Genomic DNA, 15,725 nt, shown 5'->3' on the forward strand with positions numbered 1-15,725 from the left:
ATCTATCTATCTATCTATCTATCTATCTATCATCTCTATATGTCTGTCTGTCTGTCTGTCTATCTATCTATCTATCTATCTATCTATCTATCTATCTATCTATCTATCTATCTATCTATCTATCTATCTATCTATCTATCTATCTATCTATCTATCTATCTATCTATCTATTGGATTGTTGGGGGCGATATGCTGACTCTGTAAACCGCTTAGAGAGGGCTGAAAGCCCTATGAAGCCGTATATAAGTCTAACTGCTATTGCTATTGCTATTACATTCTGTGCCAATCCTTCTTGTTACAGAGCTGAAGATGCTTCTGGGACAAGAAGCGAAACGCCTTCAAGTCCCGTTGCCTCTGGAGAAAAAGCACCTGGCCAGGTGAGATTTCCGCGGAGGTCATTTGAAAGGCGGGGAAGGGGAGAAGGAGACCCCCAGCCAAGGCTTCTCCCAGCGGCCAGCCCGGCAGAGGGCAGGGCAGGGGGCTCTGCGGGGCTGGAGGGAAGGAAGCGGAAGGCCGGGGGCGGCCGGAGCCAAGCCAGCCCAGCCTCCCCCTTCCCAGCGCTGGGAGAAGCGGAGGAGGCGGAGGCGGAGGCGGCGCCCGGTCATGGCAGCGCTCGCCTCTCCCGTGGACAAAGGCAGCCGGCGGGCCGGGGGCTGAAGCAGCCGGAGGAGCCCCCGCCGAGGCGGACAGGTGAGTGCTGGGGGCTCCCCGATCCGTCCCACCTGGGCTGCGATCCGGGCCACCCGCGGGATCGCAGCCCAGGTGGCAAGCACCAAACGCCCCCTCCTCCCCTCGCCCCCCGCCCCAAGGCGCTCCTTGCGAAAGAAGGTGAGGGGGGGTGGGAGGAGAGGAACACGATCAGCCCCCCAAAAATCTTCCCCAAGGAAGGAAAGGCCCCCTCACTTTCTCCAGGGTCTCCCAGAGTGCTCCAGCTTCAAGCCGTGCTGGGCATAGAAGGGAAGGGGTGGGAGAGACTAGCTGAGAAGAGGCTCATCTCCCACCCACCCACCCAGCCCAGAGACCCTCAAGATTGGGAAGGGGGAAGGGGCTGGTTCCTCCAGGCCTTTTGAGGTCACCTTCCTTGCTCCTCCCCTGGAAATAACCGCTCGGCCTCCCTCCCCTTCCCTTGATCCTCTTTAGCAATAGCAATAGCAGTTAGACTTATATACCGCTTCATAGGGCTTTCAGCCCTCTCTAAGCAGTTTACAGAGTCAGCATATCGCCCCCAACAACAATCCGGGTCCTCATTTTACTCACCTCGGAAGGATGGAAGGCTGAGTCAACCCTGAGCCGGTGAGATTTGAACCGCTGAACCGCTGAACTAGCAGTCAGCTGAAGTGGCCTGCAGTGCTGCACTCTAACCACTGCGCCACCTCGGCTCTTGCAGTGATTTTGTCCAGTTGTCCAGTTGGGGAGAGCACCTGGGGTGAAGCGATGCCAGTTTATTATACACAAATGCCGCATGAGTTAAGGGTTCTTCCCCCCCCCCCCATCCTCTGAGCTGGCTTTGATTTCCTTCATCCCGTTTCCAACTGTGGGGCCAAAACCAGACACCGGTCCGAAGAGATTCCGGTCAAGAACTTGGAGTGCCGTGTGATGAGTTGCTAATGGAAAGAGGGAACTGGGAGAAAGGGAGTCCCGTTGTTTTCTCAGAGGGCACAGCAAAGACACGGCTCCCTTCCTGGGGGGGGTAAATGAGGCTGCAGAATTGCACCCCGGGGCGAGGGAGGTGGCCACCAGGAAGAAAGAAGCCCCCCAACTCAGATTTTGGGCTCAGGTGCCGCGTTCTCTCCACATCTCCCCCTGCAAAGTTCCTCTTTCGCGGCTGGTGCTTTTCCTGGTTCTTTCTAGTTTTAAAAAAAGAGAACTGGGGACCCCCCCCCAAACACACACCTCTCCTAGGAAGCCCAATGCCAGCTCTCCCCCACCCCCCAAACCCCAGGGATTTCTGAGTTGGGCATGCAGAAGTGGGCTCTGCCAACCAGCTCTGTATTATCCTGGTCTGTTGCACCAATTCTTCTGGATGGGCCCCAACAGCAGCCGATGTGACCCAATCCTCTTCTCTGCCCAGAATATTCTTCTGCAAGTCCTTCCCAGCTGTGCCTTGAAACACCGCTGGGAACCAGACGATGCCCACATGCCTAGACATCACCCAAAAAACTCCCCCAAAATAAGGGGGGCATGGAAAGGCAACCCCCTTGCTGGAGTTTGAGGGCTATCGCTTATTGGTGGGACACCCGTTCTCGGCTCCTGGGGCTTCCAAGGGAGGTACGGCATTGGCAGTGTTCCTGCGGGAGCCTCGGGGCCAGTCCCGGCTGGCACGTGTTGCTCTGCAAGTGTCAACAAGGTTGTCCTTTCCGAACAATTAAGTTGGCAGCCGATACTTTGGAAGAGGATAAATGTGGGTGGCGAGAAGGAGAATTAGTCAGTTCCGGATGGGCAGGAGTGGCTGGACCTGATGAACAACTCTGGCCGTGTTGATTTCCGCCTGCCTTCTTCGTTCTTTTAAATAGCAATAGCAGTTAGACTTATATAGCGCTTCCTAGGGCTTTCAGCCCTCTCTAAGCGGTTTGCAGAGTCAGCATATTGCCCCCAACAACAATCCGGGTCCTCATTTTACCCACCTTGGAAGGATGGAAGGCTGAGTCAACCCTGAGCCGGTGAGATTTGAACCGCCGAACTGCAGTCAGCTGAAGTAGCCTGCAGTGCTGCACTCTAACCACTGCGCCACCTGACCAGGGCCCTACTTTAGCTGCTTGGGAGGTTTGATGGAGCTGCATTTCCCCCTCTTGGTCATAAGGTTACCCTTAGATGGCCCCGGGCCCCCGGATTTATTTACCTGCCTTTATTACTTTTAAGGAACTCGAAGGAGCGAACGTACTGTGTGTAATTCTCCTTCCTCTTCCTGTTATCCCCATAGCCCTGTAAGATGGGTTGGGAGAGGGATGACCCAGTCACCCAGCTAGCTTTTATGCCTAAGCGGGAACTAGAACTCACGGTCTCCCGCCTAAGGGGGAAGTAGAACCCACAGTCTCCCAGGGACAGGCCCAAAGTCACACAGACAGCTTTCATGCCTAAAGTGGAACTAGAAATCACCGCCTCCCAGTGATTGGCCCAAACTCACCTAGCCGGCTTTCATGTCTAAGGTGGAACTAGACTTCACAGTCTCCTAGTGACAGGCCCAAAGTAACCCGGGTGGCTTTCATGCCTGAAGTGGAACTAGAACTCACAGTCCCCCAGGGACTGTCCCAAAGACACCAAGCCTAAGGTGAAACTAGGATTCACTGTCTCCCAGTGACGGTCCCAAAGACACCCAGCCAGCTTTCGTGGCTAAGACAGGACTAGAACTCACCATTTCCCAGTTTCTAGGCCAGCGCCTTAACCAGGACTGTGCTGGGGCTATGAGGTAAACTTCCTTGAATTTGATACTGGGAGTTTTATCGGATGACAAACTGCCGAGGGAGAATCTGAGAGTGGAAGGAAAAAAGCTTTAAGATAGCTGGACTTCAACTCCCAGAATCCCCCAGCCAGCTTTGCTGGCTGGGGGATTCTGGGAATTGAAGTCCAGATGCCTTCAACTGACCCAAGGTGGAGAATCACTGCTACCAATGGTCATTTCGAGGCTGTAAGACCCCCGAGTGGCCCTTGATGTCGATGATGGCCGCCTGCCGGGACCCACCACCCTTTCCTTTCTCCTTCCCAGGGACGGCCACCATGAAGCTGAACGAAAGGAGCCTCTCCTTCTACGCCACCTGCGCCTCTCCGGCCGACCACGCCGGCTTCCTGCACAAGAAGGGCGAGCGGAACACGGCCTACCACCGGCGCTGGTTCGTGCTGAGGGGGAACATGCTCTTTTACTTCGAGGAGCGGGAGAGCCGCGAGCCCGTGGGTGTCATCATTCTGGAGGGCTGCCGAGTGGAGCTATGCCAGGACAGCGAGGAGTTCGCCTTTGCCATCCGATTCGACGGCCCCAAGTCCCGCACCTACGTCTTGGCGGCCGAGAACCAGGCCGCCCTGGAGCGCTGGGTCAAGGCGCTCTCCCGAGCCAGCTTCGACTACCTGCGCCTGGTGGTGAGAGAGCTGGAGAAGCAGCTGGAGGAGATGCAGGCGGCTATCCCGGGAGCCCAAGCGGCCCCGAGACGGCGGCTGCTGTATCGGAAAAACAGAACGGCGCCCAATTTGGAACTAGCTGCTCTGCCACGGGAGAAGCCCTCCCTGCCCGTTTGCATCCCCGGGAAAGAGAACGGCTGTGCCTTATGGAATAACTCCGAAGCCTCGGCCAGCTTGTCTCCTGCCTGCAGAGAGGTGAACCCTTACAGCGGGGCCAAGAGCTACGATGGAGGGCTCAAGCCGCCACCGTTGCCTCCTCGGAGACGGTCCTTGCCGAGCAGCTCCGGCGGGACCGGCGGCCCGAGCTCGGATGGCGCCTTGTCTCTAAGCGCAGTGTGTTTTTCCCAGCTGCACGGCTGGTATGGCCAGGAGATTGTGGAGTTGCAGAAGGCTTGGCTGGAAGGTCAGAAGGAGGGGGACAGCAGTCTTTGAATGTCCCCAGGGGTGGACAGGCGCTTCCTGGAAAAACTGAAGCGGCTGAAGCTCGGCCACGCTTGGAAACCTACCAGCATGGACTTCTTTTGCAGATGAGACTGCTGGAAACTTTGCCTTCGGTCTGCCGATAGCAGCCTTCCATGATTCATGGAAAAGTCATGGCTGGTGCCAGCTCACATCCTCCCCCTCCTCCAGAAATCCCCCTTCCTCAAACCGGCAAAACTTTCTAGTTCCTGGAGGCCTTCACCGTTAAGGGATGAGATGTTGTTGTTGGAAACCAGGAAAGGTTTTCCTCTGGATGCACGCACAGCCCCCCACCCCCCAGCAGGCTAACTAGGGGAAGTGAAGCTGGGAGCGTCTTTCGATCCCTGGTCCCAACGAAGCCCTTGGGCGGAGCAGGGAGGGAGGGAGGACCTACATCTGCAGAAGCACCGCAAGGACCATGGACACGTTTGGGCTTGGCTCAATGACTTCTCCAGGAGAAGGGGTTCCACCACAAAACCGCGGACGACAAAATCGCGGTTGACGAAAGCGCGTATGTGACGTCATCACAGCGCGACGAAAAAGATCGAAAAATGTAAAAATAAAGCGAAAACCTTACCCTAACCCCCCCAAACCTAACCCTAAACCTAACCCTTAACCTAACGAAAAACCTAACGCTAACGCTCTAACCCTAACCCTAACCCTTAACCTAACCCTAACCCTAACCCTTAACCTAACCCTTACCTTTATGTGAATCGGCTTGCTGTAATTTAATTTTTATTTCAATTTTTCGATCTTTTTCGTCGGGTTGTGATGACGTCACATACGCGATTTCATCGAACGCGCTTTTGTGGAACGCGCTTTTGACGGGTCACGCAGGAGAACGTGGGTTCCTCCCACCCAATTCAGCCAAAAGAGGAGGAGATCATCTCCAGAAAGGAAATTGTGGGTGTGTCGTTCAAGATTCTTGTCGATTAGAATGGGGACAAGATCAGGGGAGACCTCAAAACTCATGTTCCGTCATGAAGGCCATTAAGTGGTCACCATTTTGGAACCTAAACTCTCTCACAGGGTTGCTGGGAGACCATGGATACAACAGGCGGGGCGTATTCTTACAATCCAGAAATGAAGGAACTGGAAACGGGGACCTCCTTGGCCTCCTCCTCCTCCTCCTTCCAAAGCCGCCACACCATCTCGCTTTGCCTAACAACCCTTGGGGCAATTTTCTTACCTGGAAACAGGTGACGCCCCCCTAGCCACCACCGTTTATGATGGAGAGCTGCTGCGTTGCCTGGAAAATTTGGCTTTTATTCGTTCTGCGGGACAGGCATGGATAAAAGCAGCGGTTAAACTCGGCTGCCCGAAACCTTGAAGGCAATAAACGGAGACATCATGCCGAGGTGTTATACAACTTCTGTATTTCCCTTTTTTGAAGGCTCTTTACAGAACGTGACAGGCCTTTTCTCAGTGTTTAACAAACTCCGGCCGATCTTGTAGAAATGGTTTCAGTACAGGGCGCCTAGGAAAAGGGAGCCGGCACATCTCGCCAGCTTCGAATACAGCCGGACTCCCTCGCGGATGGAGGACCGACACTTAAGTGCTTCGTTAAAAAATAATAGTAATAATATTAATAATAATAATAATTAATCCTGTTCCATTAAAACTAATCTGGAGCCTTTGGTGAAGTCTTCACTAGACTCGGCTCCACATTTCATCTAGATAGATCAGTGGTTCCCAAAGTTGGCAACTTTAAGACTTGTGGACTTCAACTCCCAGAATTCTGGGAGTTGAAGTCCACAAGTCTTAAAGTTGCCAACTTTGGGAACCACTGAGATAGATAGAAGTTGAATTTGTTCAGGGGGCTTCTAGGTACGTAATATTTCCAGGCAGACAAACAGATCACACTGGGTGAAATAAGGAGCATTAAATATACAAAAATACTTTCAGTTCTGATTTTTTTTAAAAATGCACGTAAGGGGAAGGCCAAACTCTCTATATATTATATATATATATGGTGTGAGGGAGGTTCCTCTTCCCCTGTTTGTAAGTTAGATTCAAGAAGGGTTTAAATCACATCTGGGGGAATAAATCAATGGCTGGGTGAGAAGCTTGAGGAGCACACAACTCCATTAACAGCTGGAGAAGACACAATCACCATTAGGGTCTTTTCAAATTATGAAAACATCTGGCGGGAAACTTCCCTCTAAGGAAGAAAGCTGCTAGTACGGAGATGGTCCCATCAGTTCTTCATCTAGTTTTATGGATACTTTTAAGATGAAAGTCAAATGGATGGGAATTACTTCAATAATCCAGGGCCAGACTCCTTCCCAAACTGACTATTTCCATCCTTCGGCTCCCTTCTTTCCTTCCTTCCTTCCTTCCTTCCTTCCTTCCTTCCTTCCTTCCTTCCTTCCTTCCTTCCGATAGGGAACATGGATCCAGAGGTGGCCTTTGGAGAAGGAGAGGTGGGCCTGGATTTAACCGTCACCTTGTTTCCAAGCATTGAATAACATGGGTGGGGAGAATTCATAGGCCACTCTTATTATTAAATTTATAAAACATTTTCTCTTCTGTTTTAGTGCTCTGTGTCAAAATACTTGCTTTCCTCCAAACTTGAAATGTTGAGCTAAGCAGAAAGGGACTATTTTCATGGTTTTTCTCCCCCCCTTTTTTAAAAAAGTTGTAATTCTCTTTAAAGTTTTCCCGGGCAGAAACCAGACTGGTAAACAGATGGTTTGATTTAGCAAATGCACCTATTTTTTGTTGAAACATTGGATGCTATTTTTCTCCTTTAAGTGGGGGGAAAAAAACACCCTTTCTGGATGCCCACTTTGTAAAGGCAAGAAAGATTTCTCTGGAACCGAGATACATCATGTTCAACAAAGCCCCTGAAAACATGTTTCCAATACAACAGCATGCAACATCTCTCTCTGTTGTTCTGTTGCCCCCCAAAAGAAAGAAGGAAAATAAAAAAAAGGAAGGGGGGACATACCCCTCAAAACTAAATAGCAGACTCAAGAGGGCACCGCCGGTTGCAAATTTAGACTCTTCACGGACTACAAGACCAAGGTTTCTTGACAGGTGTAGTGGAGGAAGGTCTTACAAAACACAGCATCTGCCAATCAAGTTTAGTAACATTTTGGTCCATCTTCCTAGTGCTTCTTGATGGCTTGGATCAACGAGCCAAGTTTCCTATTTTTTAAAATTTTGTTTTTTTCTCTTTAATCTCATCCAGTGGCAAACTACAAGACTTTTCAGTGGCCATTTAATGATACAACTGATACAGTTTATCTTTTTAATATCAAAGCAGCTTGAGCTGTTAATAAATTCCAAAGTTTCCTTTTATTAAAATATCTAAAAGAGGTCTATAAATATTATTTTAATATTTCTTTTCCTTCTAAAAGTGTTTCTCGGTTTGTTCCTGTGTTGTCTGTTTTCACATTTAAAACCCCCAAAAGTCGGTTTTAGGTTAACTTCAAGAGCTAAGAAAGGAAGAGGTCGCTCGCCTTCGACAAAATGCGGCTGACTTTTTTTTTTTGTCTCTTCCTTAGACTTGACAAAATTAATAAAATATGTGTGTATGTGTGTCCTTATATATATAAATATTCATATATATGAATATATATACACATGCACACATACATATATACACATATATATTTATAGATCTGGGTTTTTTTCTCTATACACTCTGCTAGGACTCCCTGCTCTGTCCACGTGTTCCGCGTAGTTTACAACTCGGACAACGTTATTTAGGTATTCGGTTCCGATTATTTCCTTCTTTCCGTTTAGCCCTTCAAAATTCCCACTCCAAAGTTTCCTCGCGGTTGGCAGCTCTTTCCAGCCGATGAATTATGCTGTTGAGGTTAGCCATTTTCTCGTTCCGGCGCTGGATGTTCGTAGTCAGTTTTGCGCTGGGTGGCACGGCGCTCGTATCGGTGGCCCCTTTGGTGGCCGCGTTGTTCACTGGCAAGGGGGAGATGGGAGCTGAGGAGGATGGGACGGGAGAGACGGACATCAGGACTCCCGGCGAGGAGGCGGCGGATGGCGAGGTGAGAGAAACTTCCAGGCTGCAACGGGAGGACTCGGAGGCGGATTTAAAGCTAACGGGGTCCGAAGGCAACCTCTCGCGGCAGTCGGTCTCCGCGGGGTTATGGAAACTGGAACAGTTGTGGGCCCCGGGCGGGTGTGTCTTGCTCCGTAGGGTGCTGGCCCAGGTGAGGCTGGGAGCTTCATGTGGGCTCACACAACCGGGGTCTCCCCTGGGGCTGGACCCAGATACGGGCTCTACCTCGCCTTCCGGACTGCAGGAGTCCCTACTGCTGCCCCCGTCGTCTTTGTCGCCCGCCTCCAGCTGCTCTTCCTTGATTTCCACCAGCGCTTTGCGTTCTCCTTGGCATTCGACGTTTCTGAAGGTGGGTTTCTCATCCTCCCCTTCCGAGTCGGGGCTCTGGGGCTGGGCCCCCTTGAGCAAAGGGCCAGCGCTCTGTTCTGCATCTGTGTCGTCCTGGCTTCCTTCCATCAGCATCTCTCGGCGCATCCGAGACCTGCCGAAGAAAAGGGCCATGAGGTTCTTGCATCCACAGGAGTCCCCCCATCCCACCCACCCCCCCAAAAAATCAACCAGAAAGGCAAACACCAAGCTAATGTAGGCTGGGAGATTGAGAACCTCTTGAGTTCCCTCAACTCCTGGACTGGGTTTGCACAACACAACTAACCCCTCCAGTTAAAGCTTGGTAGGTTCCTTGTGGCTTAGATGGTGTTGCTAAATAATTTAATTGGCATACGTGTGTTATTGCAAACAAAGCCATTATATGGAGGTAGAAAAAATTGGTTTTCCCTCCTCACCCCTGAAAGTTACCAGGTTTTATCAAGAGGAGAAAAATCTGAGGACGAGGCCAAAATTGCAAATGGTGAAAAACACAAAATTAATACTCAAAGAGCCTAGATGTCTCCAGTATGTAGTGCCACTTTTCATCGGTCATGTACTGTCTGACAGGTGCCAACTTTAAAGACCCAGGATTCCCAGGGGAGCAGGGGCTGCTTTTCAGTGGGCAAAGAATCGACACACACACAGAGAGTTATAACAGCTCCTCCCTAGCAATTCCCAGAGTATATTTATAGTTCTGCAAATACCCTATTTTTCGGAGTATAAGACGCACCGGAGTATAAGATGCACCAAGATTTTAAAGAGGTAAATTAAAAAAAAAATTTTTTGCACTCTGCAGGCCTCCCAAACCTTCTGCATGCCTCATTTTTTGTGAAAACTGGGGCATGCATAGGCTTTGGGAGGCCTGCAAAGTGCTCCTGGGGGCTGGGGAGGGGGGCAAAAACGAGCAAAAAACAGCTTGTTTTCTGCTCATTTCTGCCCTCCCCAGCCCTCAGAGGCACTTTGCAGGCCTCCCAAACCCTCTGGACGTCCATTTTTGTGAAGGGGGCAGGATTTCGGGAGGCCAAAAATGCTGCGTTCAGTGTATAAGACGCACCCAGATTTTTACCACCTTTTTGGGGGGGTGCGTCTTATATTTCGAAAAATATGGTAGTTGCTTTAGTCTGGCAAGATTCTGTCGAAGGAGGAGGAGGAGGAGGAGGAGGAGGAGGAGAAGAAGAAGAAGAAGAAGAAGAAGAAGAAGAAGAAGAAGAAGAAGAAGAAGAAGAAGAAAGGAGGAGGAAGAAGGAGGAGAAGAAGAAGAAGGAAGTTACTACTCCAAAGTAACTCCAGGTGCTGGTCATGGTTCTTGGGGTCTGGCCCAAGAGGTGGCACAAGGCAGGGTTGACTTGCTCCTGACCTGTAATTGTGGAACCAGTTAATGACCGTGTTAGTCTTGAGGTTGAGCTGGAAGGAGAGCATCTCGATCGTCTGCTGGGAGGGGTATGGTTCCAGCTGGTAGGCCCTCTTCAGGGTCTCCTTCTCCTCTGGAGCCAAGACCACCCTCGGCTTCTTGATCTGCAGGAGGCTGAGGTCTTGCAGCTGGAGGCTGGGACTGGGGCACTCGGAACGAGGGTTGGGGGACTCGCTGTCCGAGCCAGCACTGATCAGTCCGTAACGGCGTTTCAGGTACGCTGCAGACGGGAGAAAATCAGAAGGAGCCAATGTTTTGGGGTGGGGTGGGTGGAGTGGGTGGGTGATCACATCTTCATTTGTATAAATCCCAATCAGGCCGCGGGTTTTGAGAAGCTGCCGCGGACCGAGGGTGCCTCACCTTTCTTCTCCAGCTTTTTCATGTCCCGGAGCTTGTTGATGTTGTGAGGGTCGTTCAGCCAGAGCTGCATGCGCACGAACGGCTCCCTCCCCTTGAGGCTCAGCTTGTGCCAAGGTTTGGGCCTGGAGAGGAGATCTGAGACTGATCCCTGCGTCAGGCCCAGGATGCTCTCCCCGAAAAGGCGCTGACCTAAGCAGACGAGGCAAATTGGAAATTGAGATTATTAAGTCGTCGTTCTAAACAAGAAAGGCCCTTTAAAAGTGAGGGGGGTACATTTTGTTTCTTTTGGTTTTACACACTGCCTCAGAGGTTCTCTCATCTAGCTCAGGGGGTCCCCAACCTTTCGGACCTCCGGGACCACTAAATTATTAATTTTAAATCCCGTGGACCACTAATAGGATCTGCCTAATGACCGGCTGGGTGGACGTGGCTAGGTGGGCATGTGACTGGGTGAGTGTGGCCAACTCAAAGTCACTCACGTCGAGGGGCGCATTGCCAGCCTCTACCCGCCACTCCTCGCCTGCCCGCCTGGGCTCCTTAGGGCCCCAACAGGAAGCAGTTGCTGGAGCTAAGCAGCCCCCAGGAGGAAGAGTTCAGTTCAAATTGGATCTGGCCGAGGAGGAAGCTCAGCAGAAGCACCTCACTGAGGACTAGGAGCATGGTTTTTCCAAGCAGAGGGAAGGCCTGCGGGAGTGGCCTGCCATCGGCCAGCCAGTGCCGGCTGGCAACCACAAGGAGGAGGGCCTTCTCAGTAGTAGCCCCGACCCTTTGGAACGAACTCCCCGTGGAGATTCGTACCCTCTCCACCGTCCAGGCCTTCCGCACAGCCCTTAAGAACTGGCTATCCCGTCAGGCCTGGGGACAAGGATAGCCGCCCCTCCCGAATGACGAATGTATGTTGCTTATTACTTTTATTATATGTGTCTACGTCATTGTTTTGTATTCCCCCTCCCTGATTTTATGTGAGCCGCCCTGAGTCCCCTCAGGGAAAAGGGCGGCCTACAAATGTTAATAAAATCTCAAAATCTCAAAATCTCTGGAGGCTCAGCAGGCTGAGATGGTCAGCCAGTTTCAGGCCAGGATGCAGTCCCACTGGAACGAGGCCCTCCGGCTCTTCCCCACCAGCGGCTCTTCCCTCCAGCCTTTGCCCAAAGCCCCCCACCAGGAGGCTGAAGCAGACCCCAAGTGGGAATTTCTGCCCCCTCTCTGACCCACACAAAAAGACCCCAAAGGGGGAGACTCTCTGCAGCAACACAAGCGTTCATTCCACGTATCCGTCCCAGGGGCCGCAGTTTGAGGACAACTGATTTAGTGCAATGTAAAAAATGCAAATAGTTTTTCTGCGGACCACCAAAATTTTCTCGCGGCCCACCAGTTGGTGACCGCTGAGTTTTCTCCCCCCCCCTCCAAAAGATTGGGGAGATGCAGACCCAAGTTTGCCCTGGATGAGTTAAAATTTTACTCAGTGCTAATTCCAGCTGATAAGGAGAAGAATTCTGCAATCAACATCATCCACCCACAAGGGCGAGATCTCAACTTTAGCCTCCAATTACTATCTGTTTCTCTGGAATGACGGAGCTTTCTCAGTCCCTAATTCCCAACATAATCCCTCTGGGAACATACTACAGAAATACAAATACGATTAGCCGCATCCCTGGAACCCCCCAAGAGCTTTTAGTGCATCCTCAATGCTGGGCCCCAACGTGTCTTCTAAATAGACGGCCTTTTTCTTCCCCGCATTTCTTAACTTACTTATCGCCACCCTACTAAATTGGCGGAAGAGCTCTCAGATTAAAGCAGATGGCCATGAAGTCCTCAATCCCTGAAATTTCGGACCACGTTCTCGGTGGAAACATCCTCTTGGCCTCCATCATAGAAGAAGACCCCACCCAAGGCTCCTGGGAACAGGACCACCTGTGGCTTCATACCAGTGGTGAAATTCAAATTTTTTGACTACCAGTTCTGTGGGCAGGGCTTGGTGGGCGTGGGCAGGGAAAGGATACTGCAAAATCTCCATTCCCTCCACGCTCTGGGGCCAGCCAGAGGTGCTATTTGCCAGTTCTCCAGACTACTCAAAATTTCCGCTATTGGTTCTCTGAACTACTCAAAATTTCTGCTACCGGTTCTCCGAACTACTCAAAATTTCCGCTATTGGTTCTCCAAACTACTCAAAAATTTTGCTATTGGTTCTCCGAACTACTCAAAATTTCCGCTACCAGTTCTCTGAACTACTCAAAATTTCCGCTACCGGTTCTCCGAACTACTCAAAATTTCCGCTATGGGTTCTCTGAACTAATCAAAATTTCTGCTACCAGTTCTCCGAACTACTCAAAATTTCCGCTACCAGTTCTCTGAACTACTCAAAATTTCCACTACTGGTTCTCTGAACTACTCAACATTTCTGCTACCGGTTCTCCGAACTACTCAAAATTTTCACTACTGGTTCTCTGAACTACTCAAAATTTCCACTACCGGTTCTCTGAACTACTCCAAATTTCCACTACTGGTTCTTTGAACTACTCCAAATTTCTGCTACCGGTTCTCCGAACTACTCCAAATTTCCACTACCAGTTCTCCGAACTACTCAAAAATTCTGCTACTGGTTCTCCAGACTACTCAAAAATTCTGCTACCAGTTCTCTGAACTACTCAAAATTTCTGCTACCGGTTCTCCAAACTACTCAAAATTTCCACTACTGGTTCTCCGAACTACTCAAAATTTCTGCTACCGGTTCTCCGAACTACTCAAAAATTCTGCTACTGGTTCTCCAGACTACTCAAAAATTCTGCTACCAGTTCTCTGAACTACTCAAAATTTCTGCTACCGGTTCTCCAAACTACTCAAAATTTCCGCTACCGGTTCTCCGGAACCTGTCAGAATCTGCTGGATTTCAGCGCTGCTTCATACCAAGGTTGTTGTCGGTTAAGACCTCCTTGACCTTCTTAGTGATGCTGTAGGTGTCCAGCTCGGGGGACATGGCCACAATCTCCTGAATGCCGAGGGAGTTTTGGTGGTTGGGGCACATTTTGCCAGTCAGCAAGGGGCCGGCTTTGCTTTCCGGCTGCTGGTTCTCTTTGCTGCTTTCCAGGGCAAGGCTGAGGGACTCCGGTGGGCTTTTCTCTTGCTCAGAAGGGCTGGCTGGCGGGGAAGGAGAAGACTGAGACTCTCCAGGGCTGGCTGTGAATGGAAAAAGAAAGAAAGGAGGGAGGAGCTGATGAGGTCAAATACGAACAATTATTTTCCAAGAGGTTGCAGGCAACAAGGAGAATTGGCTCCAGGACTGGAGAAGACCTCCAGAGTCCTTGTGTTGTGGCCCACCAGTGGCCAACAGAGCTGGCAGCCAATTCGGAGAGTGAGGAGGGTTGGGGAGGAACCTGAGCCAGTCCTGGAGTCTGGGGAAGGCTCGGAGGAGGGCTCTGTGTCGGAGGCAGAGAGGGGGCCAGGGCCGTCTGACAGTTCTCAGTTGCCTTCGGAGTCGGACATCAGTGGGGCAGAAAAACAGCTGGAGCCTGTTCCCAGCATGCACACGCACATAGTTGCCAGACAAAGGGAACAGCTAAGGAACAAGGGTCGACTTGGGAGTGAGGCCACAGGTGGACAATGAACGGCCCTTCCCAGAGGGAATAAAAGCCAATTAATAAAAGGGGTTTTTTGTCGAGACCAGGAGTTTGCTTCCTGCTCTTGGGAAGCCTCGGCCGGAGGCACCGTTGTAGCATCTTAACTGACTTAAATAGCTAAAAGGCCCTGCAGGGGAACAATGGGCAGAGGTGACCAAGGCTGCTTTGGCTTCCCAGAATAAATACGGAGCCGGGGCGAAGGGCGGAGGTGCCTACCTTGAGGCAGGCCCGCCTGCTGGCTGATGTTTTGGCCCAGCTGGTCGCAGAGCCAAAGCTGCATCCGGATAAACGGTTCCCGTCCCTTCTGGGTGAGTTTGCTCCACGGTTTGGGCCTGGACAACATGTCGCTCACGCTGCCTTGTGACAACCCCAGGACCTAGAGGAGAGGGGAGGCTGTTTACGTTTCGGGCTTCTTAGCAGTTCCAGCCCTGATAAAACCGAGAGGCCAGTGCTGAAAGAATACCAAAAAAGTAATCTAACCCTGAAGGGGGAAAAAATGCAAGAGATTGGGAGGAAGCCTGAGCTGCGACCAGCTGTGGGGGCATCTCGGGAGCTTCCTGAAGGCCAGAAGATAAGGGCCCGTTTGAGCCACTTCAAAGTCTTGCGGACAAAATCTCATTCAAGGAAAGAGATAAATTCGGGGATTCTAACCAAGCAGCTGCCCCAGGGAATCTGGGCCAGTCTAGGAAAAGCACCCCTCTTCCCAGCCAGGATCATTTCCACTTTATTCCCAATTTCTGTGTCGTTTGCCCTCTCTCGCTCTCATGCACACATTTTGTCCTCCCCCAACACACTCTCTACAATTGGGGTGCTTCCGGACAATAGCAGTAGATAGCAATAGCAGTAGACTTATATACCGCTTCATAGGGCTTTCAGCCCTCTCTAAGCGGTTTACAGAGAGTCAGCATATTGCCCCCAACAATCTGGGTCCTCATTTTACCCACCTCGGAAGGATGGAAGGCTGAGTCAACCTTAGCAATAGCAATAGCAATAGCAGTTAGACTTATATACCGCTTCATAGGGCTTTCAGCCCTCTCTAAGCGGTTTACAGAGTCAGCACATCGCCCCCAACAATCTGGGTCCTCATTTTACCCACCTCGGAAGGATGGAAGGCTGAGTCAACCCTGAGCCGGTGAGATTTGAACCGCTGAACTGCTGATCTAGCAGTAGCCTGCAGTGCTGCATTTAACCACTGCGCCACCTTGGCTCTTGGACAACACAATTCCTCGGGATAGTTGTGCCTTTTGAGGTTGGAGAGGGGATCAGGTTGGATCTAGTAACTTGGAAAGGGATCTCAGGGGGGGCCCAGAGGAACGGAGGGTAAGGCAGGCCTGTCAAAGGCCATTCGTCTTGAAGGCTCGGCCACCACGGCCGGGGA

At 51.1% G+C, this 15,725-nt stretch overlaps 2 protein-coding genes across 2 annotated transcripts in view; one reads left to right on the forward strand and one right to left on the reverse strand.

The window, feature by feature from the left end:
* Positions 1-569: 569 nt before the first annotated feature.
* LOC116523381 (sesquipedalian-1-like) lies at positions 570-5,089 on the forward strand. The gene is made up of 2 exons (XM_032238479.1): positions 570-690; positions 3,704-5,089. Exon 2 carries the CDS (start codon positions 3,715-3,717, stop codon positions 4,540-4,542), a length of 828 nt encoding a protein of 275 aa, XP_032094370.1. The 5' UTR covers positions 570-690; positions 3,704-3,714; the 3' UTR covers positions 4,543-5,089.
* Positions 5,090-8,200: 3,111 nt separating this feature from the next.
* CUX2 (cut like homeobox 2) overlaps positions 8,201-15,725 on the reverse strand; it is a gene marked incomplete at its 5' end in the record, with an annotated part of 32,226 nt that continues 24,701 nt past the window's right edge. Inside the window, 5 exon segments of the mRNA XM_032238478.1 lie at positions 8,201-9,074; positions 10,317-10,590; positions 10,731-10,919; positions 13,638-13,907; positions 14,564-14,723. Of these exon segments, the coding sequence (XP_032094369.1) occupies positions 8,324-9,074; positions 10,317-10,590; positions 10,731-10,919; positions 13,638-13,907; positions 14,564-14,723 (1,644 nt within the window).

This window comes from Thamnophis elegans, unplaced genomic scaffold (assembly GCF_009769535.1).
Source record: "Thamnophis elegans isolate rThaEle1 unplaced genomic scaffold, rThaEle1.pri scaffold_232_arrow_ctg1, whole genome shotgun sequence".
NCBI lineage: Eukaryota > Metazoa > Chordata > Lepidosauria > Squamata > Colubridae > Thamnophis > Thamnophis elegans.

Bases quoted from the DNA above. Each gene is read 5' to 3' on its own strand.
- LOC116523381 (XM_032238479.1), top strand. From the start codon at position 3,715: ATGAAGCTGAACGAAAGGAGCCTCTCCTTCTACGCCACCTGCGCCTCT.